We start from the raw sequence: 20,362 nt of genomic DNA, 5'->3' as shown, positions 1-20,362 counted from the left end.
TGCTGATCAGCTGAGTAATGCTCTCCACAGGCCTGCTGTCCTGTTTGGAAAGAGATCCTTCCCAGCCAGGTCTAAGCTCCCAGCCAGCTGCAGGACCTGCGTGTTCCTGGCAGTGTAGGCCCTTTGCTGGCCAACAGTAACACCTACACCTCTTCTCCATATGCAGCCTGCTAGCCCCCAAACTTTCTCCATTTGCAGTTTGACAAAGCAGGATTCTACTTTTACTTGCAGTCCTTATTACTGTACACAGTTCATCTGTTTTCCTCTTTCTCCTTTCACTTTGTCTTTGGGCTTTTTTGAGTCTGATGAAAACTCCCCATTGACTTCCAACAGAAAATATTATCAAGCGTTATCTGATCTCTCTACAGGAGTAAATTTTTGGGCAGCATCCTTCCAAAACATTATATCTGCCCTGTCTAGTAACAAGTTGTGCCTGGTCCCATGATTTCCTAAGCTCCTTTCTCGCAGGACAGCGGCATTTATCTTTAAAGGCGAGGCAGCTGAAAAAGTTAATAAAAATGCAATATAAAGACATGTCTGGCTCAGGAAATCTCTGATCCAAAGACAACTGGAGCCTTGGAGGTTATTTGGAGGCAAATACTATGCTATGGTATTGCACTCCTCCAATTCTCTTCCCTGGGCATTGTCTACTGTCAGGAGAGGACCATGGCTTACATGGTTCTTTGGTCTGAACCAGTGCAATTCTGTAGCACAGTGGGGTTGACTTGGACCGTAGATTGGCAGTTCTCTGGCCGTGCAGTATTCATTGTTAGTTCTTTTGGAGCCTTTCTGATTTGGAAGTCCTTGACAAATTGCAGAAAGTGGGGATTTGGGTGAAAATTTGCTAGGAATCAAGTGGGTTTCTCTTTTCAGGCTGCTAGATTTCAGTGAAGAAAGACAAGAGATTAGTGGCCAGATGATCTGAGCGCTCTGTGGACTTTGAGTACTCAGCAGGCAGACAGAGGTTTTTCCTCTTACTCTTTGGAAGTCCTCCTCACTGACACAGGACCTCGACTTGCTATTTATATCTGTAGGACACAGACACTTAAAATAATTTGACTTCCTACTGGATGCCTTGTTTCCCAACTTAAAGAGCAGTAAGGCTCAACTTTAAATTTCTAGTGTTAAAATTGTGTCACTGGCAAAGAAGTTGGGCCGTCAGCTGAGACATGTTTTATAGACTTGTGTGTTCTCAATTTCCCCACTTATGCCAAAGGAATGTTCTTCATCTTCCCCATTGTGTTGGATACAAAAACCCCCACAATGTTCCACATTAACCAGTGGGTCCTCCTTTTGTTTGCTTGAAGACAAACTCTAAAATCACTGTTTTGATAAATAAGCATAGAGATGCTCTTGGACTGAACAAGTGGTTTTGTTCTCAGAGTGGACTTTGGTATACAGTGAAAACAGTTAACTCATGCCAGATGCCAGCGCAGTGCCCGGACCATGGCTGCTGCTGGATACGCTGTGCCAGACTGATCTGGTCTCTGACAGGCTCGATGCTCATCAGAAAAGTGCTGCAAGCTGTTGCGTTAGTTCATTCAGGGACTGGGCTTTTGCTTTTGTGCTGGAGTCCACTGGCAAGGTTTCAGTTTAGCGGGCAGGAAAGAGGTGACATCTGACAGAGGAAAGCTATAAAATGGTGGTTATTTGGAAATTACTTTTTTATATTTTATGCTTGTTTGCTGGTCATCCAGAGATTTCTTTGCAAATATTTGGGTACCCTTAAACAAAGCACATATTGATAGTGCATATTTTTTGTTTGTTTTCTGATTGATACATCTTATAAGAAGTGATGACTTTCATTTGGTAGAATGTACAGAAGGAGGTCATTATGAGACAAAGAACTATCAGCAAATGAAACACATGACTTCAGATTTTTCTACTTAATTTTACAATATTCTTCACTTTTTAAATCTGGAAGTAAGATTTCTCATTGAGCTCCTTAAAGGGATTGATTTGTCTTGTGAAGCTTTGGAGAAATGAGAGCAAGGTAAAGATTATGTAAAAAGAAGTTTTGTTTGTTTGTTTCTCATTTTACCACTGATGGATGTTACTGAACACCTCAACAATGGTCAAATCTTGTTTAACTGAATAGTATTTTTGCTTGAAGAGCCAGGATTTTACCCTGTAACAGTTATTCAAAGTTTGTTTAAGTCTGTTCTTATAAATATACGAAGATGCAGTAAAGGCACCACAACTGTCCCACTGTTTAAATATGGTTATTAGTTCTATTTCCAAGGGAATTATTGCTGGAAGCAGTATGATCCAGCCTGGGATTATATTACAACATTTTCATTCCACAGTGTATCAGAATCCAAACTGTGCCTTTATTTGGTTTATTAATTTGTTTTTCTGAACATTTGCAGAATTGAAATATTCCCATTTTGCCAAAATCAGACCTCAGTTTGGCAGACTTTTCATTTATCAATTCCAGTTGTTATTCCACAGCCTTTTGAGGATTTTCTTTTTCATGTAGTCAATACTCTGTGTGCTCCATCATGCACTCAATTAGAGGACATGTCAAATACATCTGTATTTAAACATGAACTATATTACTTCTCTCTTATTTTTGGCCCAGGCTAGATTTTGTTCTACATTAAGTATGTTGGAATGACAAATGCTTACAGTACAGCATCTAAATTGTAGTGGATTGTGTTATGATTACAGTGTTGTCATGGCAATATAATTTTTGCAAATGAAAAGCCGGGGTTCATGTATGTAGTTCTTACAAATCCTGGAAGGCCTGGGCTGGGTCAGTTAGTCATACATTTTAAAGCATCCCACATACAATCAGCTTTCTTTAGTCTTAGCAATGCCCAGCGTTAAGTAGAATTAGCTGGGAATTCTTAAGAAAGTACTATTTTGAAAAAAGGCAAATATCGTATTTGAATTTTAAAATACTTTTTCAAGAGAATTTTCCTTTACCCTGCACCTAACACACATTAGCTCATTGGAGTTGGCTAGGCCACGTCAGCGCACCACCCGTGTAATGTGTGGTTTGTAGGAAGAATGGTGTACTGCAGTGGGAAGTTATGTCTGCTGCCTTCTGAATGATTGTCAGATATGGAATCAGTTAATAAAAATTCACTTCAAAAGACAGATGTTGGGAAAGTCCATTTCTGAAAGTACACAGCTGAAAGAAGCCCACTTAGGTTTTACGCTTAATAGAACATCCAGTAGCGTTCAAAGGTCTGACAAAAGAGCCCTAGCATCTTGGAAGATGTAATTGTCTTTTTATTAAAAACAGGCTTTTAATAGAAGTGGGATGTTTAGTCAAGTGCCTAAACAAATTGAGGGGGGAAAATTGTGTTGCTTTTAATAACTAACTATTGATGTCTTTGTTTCCTGTGCATGTGCAGTCTATGAGTCTGATAGAGATTGGAAACCCTTCGCAAAGTCTGGAAAATGTGTGTCGCTGGGCCTACTTGCAACAGAAACCTGACACTGGGCATGCAGAGTATCATGACCATGCCATCTTTCTCACAAGGCAGGATTTTGGTCCATCTGGCATGCAAGGTAAGATGTACATCAGGTTTCATTTTGTATTTGTGTTTATCACTTAGCAAGGCTGGTCACACAAAGTTTAATTGTATTTATTTTGCTTAGTTTTTGTCAGCGTTTTGTTTCCCCAAGAGCTCTGCATAGGACCATTTTCATGTAGCAGTTTCCTTTACTGTTTTATCCTTTCTTACTGGTAGGATTATTTATTGGATCATTTCTTTGCTCTTACTGAAGCCAAGCAAATGGGATTCCTATATAAACAGTTCTGAAAATGCCCAAAGGTTAAAGAATAGTTTTTCTGTCTCCAGAGTCTCCAGAGCTGTTGCCATGTTCCAGCAGGTTTGCCAAGAAATATTGTTAGGGAGGTGTGGAGCAGCAGGGCCATGTGCTGTCCACTTTTCCCTTTTTCAGGGCTCTGCCTCCCGTGAGATCAGGTTTGTTCACTGGAGGGGATAAATCTCAGAGCTTTCCTGTACCTTTTCGGGTGGCCAGATCTGCTGCCGGGACAGACCTGGGACTTTGCTCGCGCATTCCCTGAGGGCTGGAACTGCATCGAGCTCCTCCTGAGCTGTAACCCATCAGCATGTGGTGTCCTTTTCCCCTGTTGCCTCATGTGCTTGGAGAAGGCAATTGCAGAGTGGTCCTAGAGGTGACAACAGTTTCCTTGGTGAGACAGGAATATAGTTTAAATTTGCTCAACAGGCTGTTTTGTAGATGAGGAGGTACATTATTAAATGTTCGGGGGCAGAGATCTCTTGAGAGGGCCATTTGAACTCTGTGTGTGTCACAACAGAAGAGAGATGTTTGTGCTAGAGCTTCTCACCACATTGCCTTTCCATACCTCTTCATTTTCTGGAACACGCGGTATTTCTCACAGGCTATGCTCCGGTCACTGGAATGTGTCATCCTGTTCGAAGCTGCACTCTCAACCATGAAGATGGTTTTTCATCTGCATTTGTGGTGGCTCATGAAACCGGACATGTGTGAGTAGAACTGTGGACATCCTGTGTCCTTAAAAGTTCGTTGGTACTGACAAATACTGATGACATTGAAAAGATGCAATTTATGTTAAGAAACAATATTCAGGGTTAGTCTGGCTTCAGGTCTCTGCTCTCTCAAGACTTTCTTTATGATCTTAAGTAAGCTTTATATTTTGGTACTTTCAAATAGAAGAAGGAACTAATACCAAAATATGTTCCAGGGCTTCTGTGAGAGCAGATTGAATGATGTTTTATAGTCTCCTAGTGGAAATGAAAAGTACTTATAATGATGAAATATGAATTAATTGAGTCAGTGGAATACTTGAAAACAATCCATATTAAATAAGCACATCATCTCTATATGTTATAAGGACTTCATCTGTATGTGTTATTGCTGGTAAAGGATACAGTAGCATATCTAAACAAGGTGCCAAGCACTGAAGTTACGACTGTTCTGTATATTTCATATAAAAAATGCAATCCTTGTACTTATTGATGTGATTAGAACCAATGACTGGGCAGCAGTTGTCAGAGCTTTGGTTTCTGCTGGAGTATTTTAGTTTCACTCTTTGCAGGGACACCCACTCATTTCCCATTTTCTCTCTGGTAGAACAACAGTTCCCAGAAGGCTTTTTCTGAACACTTTCATTCTATTCTGTTTTCCCTAAAAAAGCCTGCAGGCCCTTTTCTCTTTGCCATATCAAAATTATTAAGGGCTTTACGCAAAAAATTGCCAAAGTTTATTGAATCTCACTGTAAACATATCTTAATTAGACAGGGACATAGAACTGATACCCAGATGGTATTTGATTCCAGAATTTTTGAATTAGGATTAAAAAGAATACACAGTGAGCTTTAAAAGAGATGCCACTGAGGAATGTTTGTAATTCCTGAAATCTCATTCAGCCCCAGTCTGTTAATTTGTTTTAAGTTATGGTCAGATATCACCCACGTTATTCAAACAATGCTCATAGGAAAAATGTAATATAAGATCCTAACAAAGGGAAGGAGAAAATGCATTCATAATAAAGCCAAAAAGAAATTTTGAAATGTCTGTAACTTGCGGTAATTTTCTAGAAAGTACCCCACACTTTTCAGGCTGTTTCACATGTAAACAATGTGGAGTTGCTACTGGGCAATAGCAGCAGCTAGTCTAAACTAGCTTTCAATGTGGCGTCTTTTTTCCTTTCATGCAAAGGACTTGTCTACAATTGCAAATTACTTCAAATTAAGCTAAGGTGTGATTTTTAAAAAGTTAGATAAACTTGTGAATAGCTCCAGATTGGAGTATGAATAAATTTCTGTTAATACTCCTAGAGAGTGGATGAGACTCTTAATTCAGAAATTAATTCAGTTGGCTGTAGTTATTCACAAATGTGGATGTGCACAGAAGTCCACAGAAGGCATTTTTACTGTATTTTGAAAGTGGATTAAGCTAATCATATGAAAGTACTCTTAAGGGTCAGTGCTTCTGTGTGGGAGCTACTCCAGTTTAGCTTTTTAGCTTCAGTCTCACCCTGTCTTATTTCTCATGACTTTGCTCATGTGGACAAGGTCATGGGACTTAAGAACCTTATTGCAGTCAACTACTGGTGGCATTTGGGATGTGAAAGCTCTTGGGCACTCAGTGTTCACCCGTGATGTAACTCTGCTGACTCTCTCCTGTGCGGGGCAGTTTAGGCATGGAGCACGATGGCCAAGGGAACAGATGTGGGGATGAAGTCCGCCTGGGGAGCATCATGGCCCCCCTTGTGCAAGCTGCGTTTCACCGCTTCCACTGGTCTCGTTGCAGCCAGCAAGAGCTGAATCGGTATCTCCAGTGAGTAGCTGATAAAGGCCTTGTGTTGCTTATGATACTTGTCAATGATGAGATGGTGCTGCCTAAAGGGCTCAGGGCTTTTCTTGACTTTAATAGATACCTGAATAAAGACTGTGGTCCTAGAATTAATTCTTCAGTTATTACTTTTCCTTTAAGTACCCTAAATGCAAAAGCTATTTAAACAGCTCCATCCATGTACCTTGCCTTTCCTTTGAACCTGACACTTTGAGCACTAGACCTCTGCTGGAATTCCCCGACAAACTCTGATATTTGTGACCATGTTTTTAGTCCTTGTAGAAAAAATCTTCCCCTTGTTGTTTTGTGCAATTTGTACGGAAAAATACAGGAGACTACTAGGATACCTAGCAGAAGCAGAAAATGAATAGGAAAAGATGCAAAATACACGAAGTAAACATGAATCTGTCTTTTTGACAATATTTTTATTATCTTCAGTATCTTAGGTATAGCAGTAAGGAATAAAAATATTGTGAGGCAAGTGTGATTGTTTCAATTAGTAAGACCCTTTAGAGCTTTAGCCGTTAAATAAAAATTGTCTGGCCTAGAGGGCTGCTTTACATTCTTTTAAATAAAGCTATTTTTAAATGTCTTATAACAAAGCAGAACAGTGGTTTGCTTTGAAGTAAATCTAACCTTTAAATTCTGCTTTCAACTCTTGGTATCTTCAAGGCAACCTGAATGATTGCCAGAATAGACTCGTGTATGGTGTCCTCATGTCTGTTAAATAACTCAGAGACATTTCAGAGATACTGTTGATCATGTTGGACTTGTGAATTAACCAATGATTATACCATGTTAACTATTCAGTGATATTAGCATCAGTCCTCTGTTCTCCAAGTGACTTAGTCAAGCGTAATTCTAGTACATTACAGGCCGTCCTCACGATTTAGGACAAGAGGAGATATCCCATATGCATCACACAAAAAGGAAACTTTTATCAAAAATATGGATCGAGCTGAAAACTACCAGGAGAAACAGAGAAGGAACATAACCTGCAGGCAGGAAAGTACATGCGCTTGTAAAATCCACTGCTTCTCAGCAAGGACACAGGAAAACTGCAAGCTTAGTGGTAATCTCGGATGGTTACCCTGGCTTCTGCTTCTAAAACTTCACTTGAAAGAAAGTTGCAGCAAGAAATTCCACAAATGGAAAATTAATTAAACTTTCTTCTTGGTGTCATGTGGATTCTTCCTTCAATTCCTTTCATGTAGGGAGCCTGGAGACTGATAGGAATTTACCTGCAAGCTAAATGGAAATTACAATGGAAAGGCTTCAGAAAAAAATATATATAGGATCCATTAAAGGTGGATAAAATGTGATAAAGTTAATGTGAGTGTAAGTGCAATATTAGCTGCTCTTCACGACCAGCATCAGAGAAATTGTAGGCTCTGTTTTATTTGGAACAAAAAGGCACTGAAACCACAAACACCGTGCAAGTCTCACAGCCCCATCTGTTACTGTAATTTTTGCCTGTTGCAGTTCCTATGATTGTCTGCGTGATGATCCCTTCGAACATGACTGGCCTTCCCTTCCACAGCTGCCAGGAATTCACTACTCCATGAATGAGCAGTGCCGTTTTGATTTTGGTTTGGGCTACATGATGTGCACAGCTGTGAGTACTTAAGTTTGGCTTCTGCTGTTTCTTATCCAGGAGTGCTGTGTCTCTGAAATGTCCTTAATAGGGACAGTGTAGTGAAGCACACAAGGAAAGATGTTGTGTCCACTCAAAAATAACAACTGAATGATGACAAATATGTTATTTTTAGTATCTCTTTTTTTTTTTAACTGGAGTTGCAGAAATAATTATTGTGTAGTTTCATAAATAGCTTTAGACTTCAAGCAAACAAGCTTGCTGCATTATTGAGCCTCCCTTTACTGGCATCTAGTTATTTTGCTGCAAAACTTCCACCCAGATGTGAAGGAGATCATTTTGGTGGCACATCTTGTGGTGCTCGCACAGGGCAGTATGCTTTTATAATCCAATTTTATGGAAAGCGTGATGCATTTTGATGTCTAACATGAGAAAATAAGCGTGACAATGAGTAGAGTGACTTGCAAGGACTCTTGATAGACATGATTGGCTCCCTTGTACCAGGAAAACAAGAGACTAAGTCTAAATTTAAAACAAGGCAAGATTAGTGTAATTCTCAGTGGATTGATCTCAGAAAGCAAAGTCTTCTGCAGTAGGGCTATGCCTCCCACCTCCAGCTCCTCAAGTAGGACAAAATATTAAATGGAAAGAGATGAGGCAGCTGCTAGCACATAATGTTTCTGCTTTGATTCCCATCTGCAAGAATATGTGTGCCAAGCGGTGTCTCTAGACAATGGATGAAGATCCTCAAAGCATCAGCTGTAGCATTGTGTCTTGATGCAGTTCCCGCTGATGCTGCCTTGGAAGAATGTCCCAGCTGAAGAGGGTCTTTTCTTACAGCCATTCTCCAGAGCCTGGGAGATGGACACTTTCTTTTCTTCTTTGTTCAGAGTAGCTAAAAGCACGTCCAGACATCATGTTTTAGTGTGTTGTGTGGTGGGTGGTTCTCATCCTCTCCTATACAAGCTCTTCCATTATAGGTAAAATACCAATTTATTCATTGGATCAGGGTCCTTAGCTCAGATTTCCATCCTCCTAAGGAGATTATTGCAGCAGCTGAGCTACAGTCTGAGCAGCTCATTCTCCCATGAGTATTTAAGGATTTTTTTGTTTTGTTTGCCAAATGAAGCAGCACCATTTGGAGAAACTGTAAGAAAAGGAGGTGTATGTCTTGCTGTCTGGAGGAACTCATTTCCCCCTTGTCCAGTTGGCCTTTGGTCAACCTTATTCCATCTAATGCAGGTGGGATCTCATTTCAGAGTCACTGATGATTTTGCATGGAAGTTCAGAGATGCTCAGTCCACAGACACTGTGGTGTTCCTTAGGAATCAGTGATAACAGCTGATGTGTTACAGCTAAGAAACAGAAAACCTTCACTGTGCTGCAGCTTCTATTGCAGTTTCAAGTGCGAGCTTTCTCAAAGCATCGTCCACTCTGATTTTTCTTGTGTTTCAGTTCCGTACATTTGATCCCTGCAAGCAGCTGTGGTGTAGCCACCCTGAGAACCCCTATTTCTGCAAAACAAAGAAAGGGCCTCCGCTGGACGGGACCATGTGCGCACCAGGAAAGGTGAGAGCAGGGGCTGCATGTACATGCACGCTCATGTGTGTTCACAGGTGATTGCATGCAGTTGGGGATGTTCCCTTTCAAATCAAGAGTAACAAGAGAAGAACCTGTCCTGAGGACTTGATGTCCACTACGATGAGGAGCAAACTCATGAGTGCAAGTAAGGCTGTTGAGCAGCATGAGGCAAGGAGATAGGGACCAGGGCTGGTGTGTCTTGCATGGCTACTCTGTGACCATCAAACCCTGTCCTCATGCAGGTCATGAAAGTATCTTCAGATTGCCCCATGCATCTTGCAAGTCTTTGTGGCAGAGCCAAAAAAGAGGAAATTTCCATTCGCCCATGACCTGCATGAAGTTGGAGAGTTTTGTTTGTATTGGTGATGTTGCAGTGGTGCTGACTGCCCTCACTGGTGCTGGGGGTGCAGAGACCAGTGAGATCCTGGAGCTGACAGCCAAGCTAAGGCCACTGTTGCTGCCCTGAGGGAAAGGATGGATGTGGGAGTTGAGTGTCAGCTGGAGAGAGCCAACATGACGGCAGAGAGGGACTATGAAGAGAGAAGGCCAGATTTGCAGAAGTGGGTTTGCTGGCTTCATGAGAGTCAAGGAGGACGTGAGGAACTGTGGAGGGAAGGTGTGAGGTGGCAAGGGCTTAGATGGCTCTGACCCCTCAGCCACCATGCTGGGCCTGCTCCAGGTCTCAGTTATCCTTCTGTGGAGGTCATGCTGTGCTCATAGCAGATCTGAACTCCAAGTCCTTTGAAGTCTGCTGAAAGAGTCTGGCTTCCTTGTGCTTTGGATGCAGTGACTGAGGGGGAGAGGAAGGTGTCGCTTCTTGGAAAGATGTTTTGTAAAACCCAATGGATGACATCATTTATGCGATAAATGAACTGTATTAGCAGCTGCTGTTATGGTTTGAAATGTGTTTTTTTTTATGAAAACATAATGTAATGCTAAATTCATTCCCTAGCAAGTCATGCTCTCTATAAACCACTCCCTTCTGGTTTTCTATTCTTTAGGTCATTCCTCTTATAACAGCTTTGTTTCTTGTTTAAAAAAAAAAAAGTATTTAAATTACAATCCCAAATCTTAGACAGTTTCCTTGGATTCACTTATCTGTGTCTTGATGTTTGCATTAAAAATATTCATGAAAGCCCCAGAAAAATACAGTTATATTCTATTTTGTTGCATCACCCTCTTCCCCAAGCCATTAATTCCTATTAATATTTGAACAGCAATGAGAAGAAAAAAAGAACTTGTAACCATACAGTTAAGGATCTGTTAGTGCTTCCATTATAAACAGTTTGTCAGGATATTATGCAATTCAGCTGTAAAAATTTTCTCTGGACTGGAACTTAGGATCCAAGGCTTCCGCAAACTGTGCAAACAGCCAGGCTTTTTACTTCAGTGGAGATGCAAGAGAGTATGTGCACATTCTGAAGTTTCAGTAGATGATAGGACTATGACTGTTTTATCCCCAGAGGACTTGTCCCAGTTTTTTGATAAATAAACTTATTGCAACCTTCCAGGAGAACCTGAGAAAATGATATAAAATGAAAACCACTTTCTTAGATAAGGCTCAGCAGTTTGAACTAAACATATTTTTTAAAACAACAATGAGTTATGAAGGTTAGACAACTGACTTCATATATCTGAGCTCAACATTTGACCAGCGTATTTATTAGTTGTTGGTGTTTTTAATATAGATAATTCCTTTTCCATCTGCTCCTTTCCTTTTTATCCCTGCCTTTGATTTGGCCTTTCCCTGTTCATGCGCTTCATCGATTTGGACAATACCAGAGGCTCTTGCCTGAAAGGATGGGGACTGTAAAATGCATGGGACTCAGTTGCATTGTGGCAGCTTCCTTTAAGATACATCTCCCATGATACCTCATCAGCACGTGAGGAAGAGGAAAATAACTTCAAACTTGATCCACTATTTTCTTTGGAATAACGCCAGAAAAGAACAGAAACATAAGCAATTAAAGATGTTGCTTCAAAAATATCCATTTGTTTCCCACTTTAGAGACTTGCAGTTTTCATGATTTCATACCGCTAATTCCCAGGGCCTATTTTAAGCTCAAACCAATCACAACACTGCTGATGTGTCAAAGAAACATCCTGGCTTTTCAGCAGCTGAAGGGACCGAATGCCAGAAATGAAAGCGATGTTTGGGAGATGAACACGACGTATGGTGTGTAGATGTTCCCACCTAAGCCTGGTGTTCAGATAACTGATAGCTGATCTCTTCACTTTCCCAGACTTAGCAGATGCTATTGAGGAGAATCCATTGCAGCTGTCTCCTTCCCAACTGACGGTCAAGGGGCAGGAACACCTGTGGGAGACACGAGATCTGTAGCACACTTTCAGCAGCGTGCTGAGAAGGACTGTGTCTCTGCTCACCCAGGCTGTGGCTTGGACCTAGGCACTGACCCTCAGAAGTGGAAGGAAGATTAGATTTTCTGTTGCTGTCTATATATCTGTATGTATGCATACATATAGATGTATATTTAAGTAAATATATGTGAATGTATGTAAGCTCTTCTGTGCCTGTGGTTATTTGAAGTAAGTTGCCAAAAGAGTGAGGTTTTCCATTTCAAAAATGTTTTAATAAGTCTCCTTGTGCAAATGGAGACACTGAACAACCATTACATTAATTGGCAGCAAACTAATAATTTGCTGGGTTTAAGGATAGAGAAATAAAATATTCTCTTGGAGCTTCCCAGCCAGAGAAGAAAACTACTATTGTGATAGAATCCTAAAGGAAGTAGAATGTTTTATATTTCTCCCAGCCTGATTTTTTAAAACTAGACTGAGTTTTCAATAGCAAGAGGGAAGATTCTGTCAATTTTGTGAAGCATTGATGCAGCAACTTGCAATTACTTCTGTGTCTGAATGGTCACATTAACTTCCATGAAATAACTCTAGTGTGTAAAGTTAAGCACACGAAGGGTCAGAGTCTAAATGTGAAGTCAAAGACATGCCATAATTGCTATAGTAAACCATGCAAATGAGGGACAACGGTTCAAACCTTAGCTCTGCATGGCATTCTGTCGATTAAAATAAATACTTTCAGCTGATAATTTATTTAGTTGTATACAATTCTTTCAGCCCCGCCATTAGCCTCAGGTGGCTGAAGTCAGGCAACTTTCAGGAATATATCTTCACTTTTTGTTCCCTTTCTTTAAACCGTTACTCTTCTGGGGAGACATTTACACCGGCTGAAGTAGCTAACTGCTCTCCACAGGATAGAAATAAAACTCAAAGTCATTCATGCGGGGAGATCGCATGCTAGAGTCCATCTGCTTGCTGCAGTGACGAACACAAAGGTCTGTGCCACCTGAGCCTCCTTTGTTTCTTTTCTTGGAGAGAGGTAAGAGCCTGGTAGCGGCCCCTGCCAGCCGAGCTGATGTTGCTCTTGGATTTGCCTTATGTGCCAAGGATCCAGCACAAACTTTGCCGGTATTCTCTTCGCTTGCACCATGCTAATGAGACAATCTGAGTCAAACTTGGAATGACTTCTTAGTCTGTCAGGAAAGGAAGGGAGCGATTAAATATTGAAATAAATAGATATTATTGAGAAGAAAAATGGACAGAGAAAAAAGGTTTCTGAAAACGCTAATGTGTACTGAATGCAGTCCAGATAATTTCCCACTGAGAAAGCTGACCTCAGCTTCTCTCCGAGACAGGAGACAGATGGGTAAGTGTATGCTGTGTTAGTCACCACAGAAACAGTGAGAATACTTGATTCTCCACTGAAGAAACTTTTACTGGCTCGGGGTACACTTTAGTGTTAGAGCTTTCAGTTTATCCCTTGCAACTAATTATTCCCAAACAGATGGAGCAGAGCGGGCCGACCTGCATATGATGGGAAATACAAATAAATAACGCTTTCCTGATATGATCTCAAGAGAGCAGGGAGAGCTGAGAGCCACCAGCTGTGATGCAGCATGAGGGTTAACCTGGTAGATAATTGGGGTCTCAAGTGAGGAGATGGGAGAGTTGCCAGTTGCTGCCTGATATAAAATAAGTAGAGATAGCCATGGAAGATCTGCGTGTCATTTCCTGAAAAATTAACTTGCAGATGCATTAAACCCACAGGAACACACTGGCTCTTTTTTTGGCATCCCCAGCAGTTGTTTCAAAGAACTGCTGAAAACAGCAGTGGAATGTTTTACTGCAAGAGATTTAAGCTTCCTCTCCTGGAAATTGCACTTGTTTTCGGCTGTCCTGTTTGCCAGAAAAATAGGTGAGACTGGAAGAAGTCATCTTGTCTTGCACTAAGAAAACAATTTGCATTTACTCTTTTTTTAATTAAAAAATATATTGCTTTAATATGCTTCACTCTTTAAATGAAACTCCCTGTTTTTGAAGGGAATGGTGGTTGAAATTGGCTCTTTTCCACCTCATTATGTAGTTATGTAGTAGCAATAGGAAGGGTCAGCTCTGGCTTCCTTTATTACACTGGAGTTTGCTCCATCACCGGTTTTACCTCCTCACACATTTTCTTGCATGGGTCTGCACATAGTAAGAATCGTTGTGAATAATTTTGTTTTATGTAGACTCCTTTCTTTTAATTCACAAACAAAAAGGCAGAGCTGGGGATGACTAATGTTACACAAATGCTTGTCTCCTAATAGCTCTGCCTCAGCTTCCCGGCAATCGGCATATGACCAGGTTCTCCAGTAAAAATCAGTGCTGCTCTTTCCTTCAGCGAAGTCAATAACACTTTTCCATGTTTGCCTTCCAGTTCAGGGGCCAATTACAGTGTCAAATAGATGGTTTTTTTAGTGGTGGCTGCAAACCCACATCCCCCTGTTTCTGGCTAAAACAGGGAAAAGAGATTGGAAAACACAACATCACATGTCTCTTCCTCTCCCCTGTGGAGTCCAAGTGCTGGATCCTGGATCACCGCATAATGAACATACACTACGTGGCTCTTGAGCTGGATTCAGTGGTTGCTGTGGAACTTACACCTGAGGGATGCAGAACTCTGATAAAAGGATGTTTAAGCAAGAACAGATCTGGAGCTGTCACATCTCATCTGTTTCCAAGCTCAGCTGAAGTTAGTGTTGACAAGCTGATGCATTGCCAGCTTCCCCTGCATCTCTCGGAGTGGTCCCATTGCTACACAGGGCCCAGCGACTGTTCTTTCAAACAAAGCTCTCCAAAGCCATAAGTAAACAGTCCCTGAAGGGTACAGCACTGAGCTTCAGAACTGAAGAAAGCAAAGGACATATTAACATTTTGCATTTCTTTCATGCCTTGCTGAATTATCTCTTGTTCTGTCAAACAACTAAGAAAAATCTGCCCATTACAGCTCCAGAGCAGGATTGGTATAATTGGCTTTGTGGCAACTCATCTATTTCATAGGTTTTGACTTTTTGAATATTTGAAGTCATGGGAAAGAAGGAATAGTTGAAACCTAATTTCTACTCTCTTTTCTACTCCTTGTCCAACCAAATCAGCACCAAAATAAATTACATTAATAAAAAAACAGTCATTGAGCAGCTTAGCAAATCAGTAAGCTGTGTCTTGTCACCATTTTACTAATGATTGTCTCTTTAAATTCAGCATTATTAATGATTATCCATCACTTTTAAATTTGTCTTCCAGATCACTAATCGCTCTGTGCTTAAGAACGCTCTCCTGTTATATATCTTCTGATTTTGTTTTTGCTGGCAGCATGCATTTAGCCATATGCTCTGCTTGTACCGCCTGCCAAATTCCTGCGTTCCAGGGCTTGTTAAGCTGTGTAAAATGTTGTTGTTGACTCGAATGTTAGGGAAAGTAAGTGACTGATTGCACTTGTTGTTACAGCCATCTGTGCGCCTGAGCCAGAGCCCTTATCCCGACAGTAACCGTTAACGCAGACAAACTGCGACAGTCTAATGCAAAGTCATTTGTGGGGCTGGATTTATTTTCCAGCACCCACACTTTGTCAGTAGACTTTTATGAAGGCAGAAATAGAAAGGGACAGAATCTGTGATCCTTGAGAAGAATTCATCCTGACTTCAGCTGAGAAAAAAATTTCTTGATTGGGGACTGAAGACATATTGGTGGAAAGGCATTGACAGGTTTTGTTAATGAGAGGAGACAGTAGAGAGCATCAGTACTGAAGCTAGGAAGGCTCTTATAGAAATGCATAAATACTTTATACATTTGGGCAATGTAGCAAATTGTGTGTTTCAGTCTCTAGAGTATGCCTGTGTTAAAAGAAAAGAGCAAGCCTAGAAGGGCATGATTAACTGTGCAGTGGGACTGTCCAGGGCTGTTCCCATGGATGCTCTCCAGTCTTTTGTTCAGGTTTACTGGAAGATCTCCAGGGAGGCTGTGAGAGTTCTTTATTTGATAGCACTAATGTCTGAAATGGGAGCTGGTTTTAATGTCATGCCCCTTTGCTGATCGCATTTATTGTAGGAGTATGTCTGCCGAGTTGGGAGCGGGACGGTGCTGCAGTGGGAGCTCTGACCATCGCTGCGATGGCAGAGGCAGAATTTTACCTTTAGCCTCCAAGATGTGGGACTTTTCCATTTCTCTTGAAGTAATCTATATCACTAGTGTTGAATTCACTGCTGCAGACTCTTGATGTAGGCATGTAATGCTGAGAGCAGTTAAATGGTAGGCTTGAATCCTGCAAGCATATATGTGCATAATTAACGTGCATACATTTATAAATCCAAGTGAGTTTGAGATCATGGGCACAGTCTGAGAGTGAGTCTCACTACTTTCTGCTGGAGAGGTGAAAAAAAAATCCAGAATTTGTGCCTAAAATGCTGTCCGTTGTGCCGCAGCTTCTCTCATGATATAATTTAATCATCTAATCATTTTGACATCTAATTTTCTCTTTTTAGCATTGCTTTAAGGGTCACTGCATCTGGCTGACACCAGACATCCTGAAGCAGGATGGACACTGGGGGGCATGGAGTAAGTTTGGCTCGTGTTCCCGCACCTGCGGCACCGGGGTGAAGTACAGGACACGGCAGTGTGACAATCCCCAGTGAGTACACATACACCCAGACGTTTTTCTGTTGTGGAGCGAATGAATGGTGAGAATCCTCGTTAAATTACTAGAGTAGTAATGCTGTAAAGGATGTTGAGTGGTGCTTGTTAAATCTGACCTATAGGATATGTTGTCAGAATTCTACTTTTAGCTCTTTAGCAAGTCATGAATCATCTTTATTTCTCAGTTTATCCATCCATTAAGCTGGTTATGCAGTTACAAGAATCTTGAAAGTGCTATTACACTATTGCATAAAGCATAAATATATGTTTACGGCCCTATATATGTCTTGTTTTATTACATGAGTATGATATAATGGCAGTGATTGGCTGGATTTTTTTTAAAACAATGCATATAGCTTTTAAATTTTTTTGTTTAAGCCACCTTTTTGGATATTTCAACAAGAAGGCCTTACAGTCTTTTCAGGCTGTTTTCATTCCAAGTTGAAACGAAGCTCCAGAGGTCAGAACCTTCCCCAGAGTTAATTTTAATAATGAATAGTTTTGCTTTGATAACTTATAGTAGGCTCATCTAGATAGTGTAGAATGACATAATTTCAGTAACACCGGAAGTATATTTTCAATATAGATTGATATGTACAAATGATATGAAATGTATCATTATTTCTATCTTATTGTGGTATCCTAAAATGTCAATATCCTAACAGCAAGAATGGAAACAATAGTCAGAATTAAACGATTTTTCCAGATAGATTATTTTCAACATTGACTTTCGCAGTTTGTGCTGATAAAGTAATTGAACTTGACCAGTGTTAAAAATCATCTTATCATTGATTAAAAAAACCCTCAGGTTTTATGAAGGAGCATTTTCTGATGGAAATTGTACTGTTAATAAAAAATTTACCAGTTCTCATTTTAGCTTTTATTACACTGGCAACAGGAAAGTGACCTTTATAATTGTGGGCACAGTTTTAGTTGTAAAATCTATTTTCATGTAGGAAAAGCCTGATGTACTATTTAAAATGTTTTCTGTGTTTCTGGAAGAGGGTGCAAACCCAGCTACAACTCCTGAGCTGTGTTGCCAGACCCGAGAGTGATGTGATGCACGTGTCTGCTGGGGATGCAGCACGCAGCTGGGCTCTTTCTGGATTTGCTGCTGGCTTAGGGGTGAATGTGAATGAGTCGCTTCATCTGCTCGAGCTTTTCTTTCCTGGGCTGCACCAAGAAAATGGCTTTTCTTGCCTTTGTCAAGTGGTTTGAGGCTTTTCTTGCAGAAATTGCTTTTTAAGACCTAAATATTGACAGTGGGTTGTTAAAGGAAGTAGATCTTTTCCATACCAGAAATAGACCACTGACTTCATCAAGTGCCTACTGACATGACTGGGAATTAAATTACTCCTCAAAGGGTTTGATAGATGCTTGATTCGTGCATTAATGGCAAAACCAACCATGGCTTCCTCTCCTCCCTGCAGTCCCGCCAACGGAGGCCGCACGTGCGTGGGACCGAGCTACGAGTTCCAGCTGTGCAACACTCAGGACTGTCCAAAGGACTTCGAAGATTTCAGAGAGGAGCAGTGCCGGCAGTGGGACCCTTACTTTGAGTACCAGAACACAAAACACCACTGGCTCCCCTATGAGCATGTCGATGGTGAGAGGACCCTTTTTCCTATTAAAAGTAAAATCAGATGCAAACACGAATAAAAATTATACAAGGAGGGGTAAAAATTTTCTAGGGAGCTCACACCTCACAAATCTGTTACGAGTTATTTGAAGGAATCAGTGAGTATCAGTGTATGAGTGATGAAATTCATATATTTATAATATATATGTAATGTACTTGGATTTTCAAAAAGCTTTGGATCCTGTTCCCCAATAACTGCTATTAAACTGTGTGATCATGAGATAGAAGTGAATGGTCTTGCATGGGGGTGTGTCTCCCATGGCTGCTGGGAGCTTGGGTGCTGCTACGCACACATGGCAGTGAGCTGAGCAAGGGAGTGAACAAGGTGACAAAAGCTGCTTGAGGTACGAAATGACTCAGTCTAATTAAAATAAGAAGGCCCAGAGTGAGAGCTGCAGAAAGACCTTGTGACATTAAGTGACCGAATGTGGCAAATGAAGTTTGGCATTGATAAATGCCAATAATAGATATGGAGGTAAAAAACGGTGAGTGTGTGTATGGGTCTGTACACAGGGTGGGCTTTGACAGAAAGGTGTTGGGGATCGCTTTAGGAAAATGTCAGTTCAGTGACTGTTGAGAGAGGGCTGGAGAGCACTGATCTGCCTCTGTGTACCTGCATGATGCGTCTGCATTTTAAGTACTCTGCCAATGAGGCTCAGGTTGCGCCCATCTCACTGCTGCCCTGATGGTTAAAAAACCCACAGCTGAACTCGGAGAGGTCCAAAGGAAGCAAATGTAAGCAGTGACTTCTGAATAAGGAGAGTTTAGATAAGCTGAGACTTTTCACCTTGAAAAAATGATGATTTAGATTAAAAAAGTAGAGTTACAGAACTGTGAGTGGCAGGAAGAGACTGAATACAGAATGATTATTCACTGTTTCTCTGAACACAAGCCTGGGAACATCAAATAAAATTATCAGGTGGCAGCTTTAAAACAAATAAGAGGAAGTACTGGAATTCATTGCCACAGGAAGTTGCAGATGCTGGAAAATTTTAGAAGTGATTTAGAGAAATTCTTGGAAGTTCTCTAATCCATTAAGAGCTATTAAACACCAAGCTCCAGCCATGACTTAGGAAGTCCCCAAGCTGCAGTTTACCAGGAACTTGGAGAATATTCTAAGAAAAGTATGGGATTTGTTCTTACATCTCCCTGCAAACACTGCTGGCAGATGTTGGGTCCGATGTGTGCTAGGTCTGAATCAGCATGGTCAGTCTGATGTTCTGGCATCTTGGCAGAGATTGCCTCTTAGAACGAAAATGTTCATTTTCCCGTTCACGCCTCTGCTTAACTGTGACCACAAGTGCAGCTGGTGGGTTTGGGCCATGAAGGATGTTGCTGTGCTATTGCCATGTTGTGCTGAAAACATGAGAAGAGGTTTTCCCAAACAAAAAGGTGGGTGGAGATGATTCTCCACTTGTCTGTCCAGGAGTGCAGGCTGCTTGCTATTTTTAAGCCCGACCACCTCATTTGTATGACAGGTGCTCCAGGGCAGGGTTGGCATAGCAAGGGGCAGGTGTGTGGCATCCGAGCTGTCCTCAGCCAGGCACCCATCTCTGGAAGGGGAATGGTCACTTTGGGTGAATCATTCTGCATTCCCGTGAGAGGATACTCTGCCAGAAGTTAATGGCAAATTCCTTGTCATTAATTTGTCTGACTTTCTTCCCGAACAGTTCTCAGGGTTCTCTCATTCTTTTCATGCCATCTTGTGCAATCTGGGATTTTCAGAGGCACAGACACAGCCTCGCAGCTTAATTTCATGAAATAGCTTTGCTGGCGCAGGGAGAGGGGAAGAACGCTGTGGCCCGCAGACCTTTGCTTCTGCTTTAGCCTTTGGAGCAGCCTGCTGCAAAGACCACTGAAACTAATCAGATGTTCTTCTGTTAAATTCAAGGGCTTCTGGGTCAGAAAGCAGCTCACTGATGTCTGACCACTGATCGCTGGGCGCCGCTGGTTTCCCATATAACTATGGTATAACTGCAGCCTCCTCTGTGAGAGTTACATTTACCTGTGCAGGGTCATTAGAGGGGACAGCTTTTGTGTGAAAACAAGGCCAGAAGGTGGTTTATGTTTGAACTCTAATATATTTAAAACTCTCTTTTGTAAAGATAAGGCATATTAGTGACATTCTTTGTGCAGATAATGTAGTCAGGGCTCAAAAGCAACATAAATCCCTACACTTCACATGGAGCTCAGCTGGACGTGTCTGACACATTGTGTATGTGGTGGGGACAGGGAGGAGCATC

General features: G+C 41.2%; 1 protein-coding gene across 1 annotated transcript in view; it reads left to right on the top strand.

Moving 5' to 3' along the window:
- ADAMTS2 (ADAM metallopeptidase with thrombospondin type 1 motif, 2) overlaps positions 1-20,362 on the top strand; it is a gene marked incomplete at its 5' end in the record, with an annotated part of 182,526 nt that overhangs the window by 146,033 nt on the left and 16,131 nt on the right. The window contains 7 exons of the mRNA XM_010188650.1: positions 3,363-3,519; positions 4,382-4,487; positions 6,160-6,303; positions 7,801-7,933; positions 9,368-9,481; positions 16,330-16,475; positions 17,911-18,086. Of these exons, the coding sequence (XP_010186952.1) occupies positions 3,363-3,519; positions 4,382-4,487; positions 6,160-6,303; positions 7,801-7,933; positions 9,368-9,481; positions 16,330-16,475; positions 17,911-18,086 (976 nt within the window). The remainder of the gene's footprint in view (positions 1-3,362; positions 3,520-4,381; positions 4,488-6,159; positions 6,304-7,800; positions 7,934-9,367; positions 9,482-16,329; positions 16,476-17,910; positions 18,087-20,362) is intronic.

The sequence above is a fragment of the Mesitornis unicolor genome, unplaced genomic scaffold, assembly GCF_000695765.1.
Source record: "Mesitornis unicolor isolate BGI_N332 unplaced genomic scaffold, ASM69576v1 scaffold4457, whole genome shotgun sequence".
Classification (NCBI taxonomy): Eukaryota; Metazoa; Chordata; class Aves; order Mesitornithiformes; family Mesitornithidae; genus Mesitornis; species Mesitornis unicolor.
This window is presented reverse-complemented; position numbering and strand designations above follow the sequence as displayed.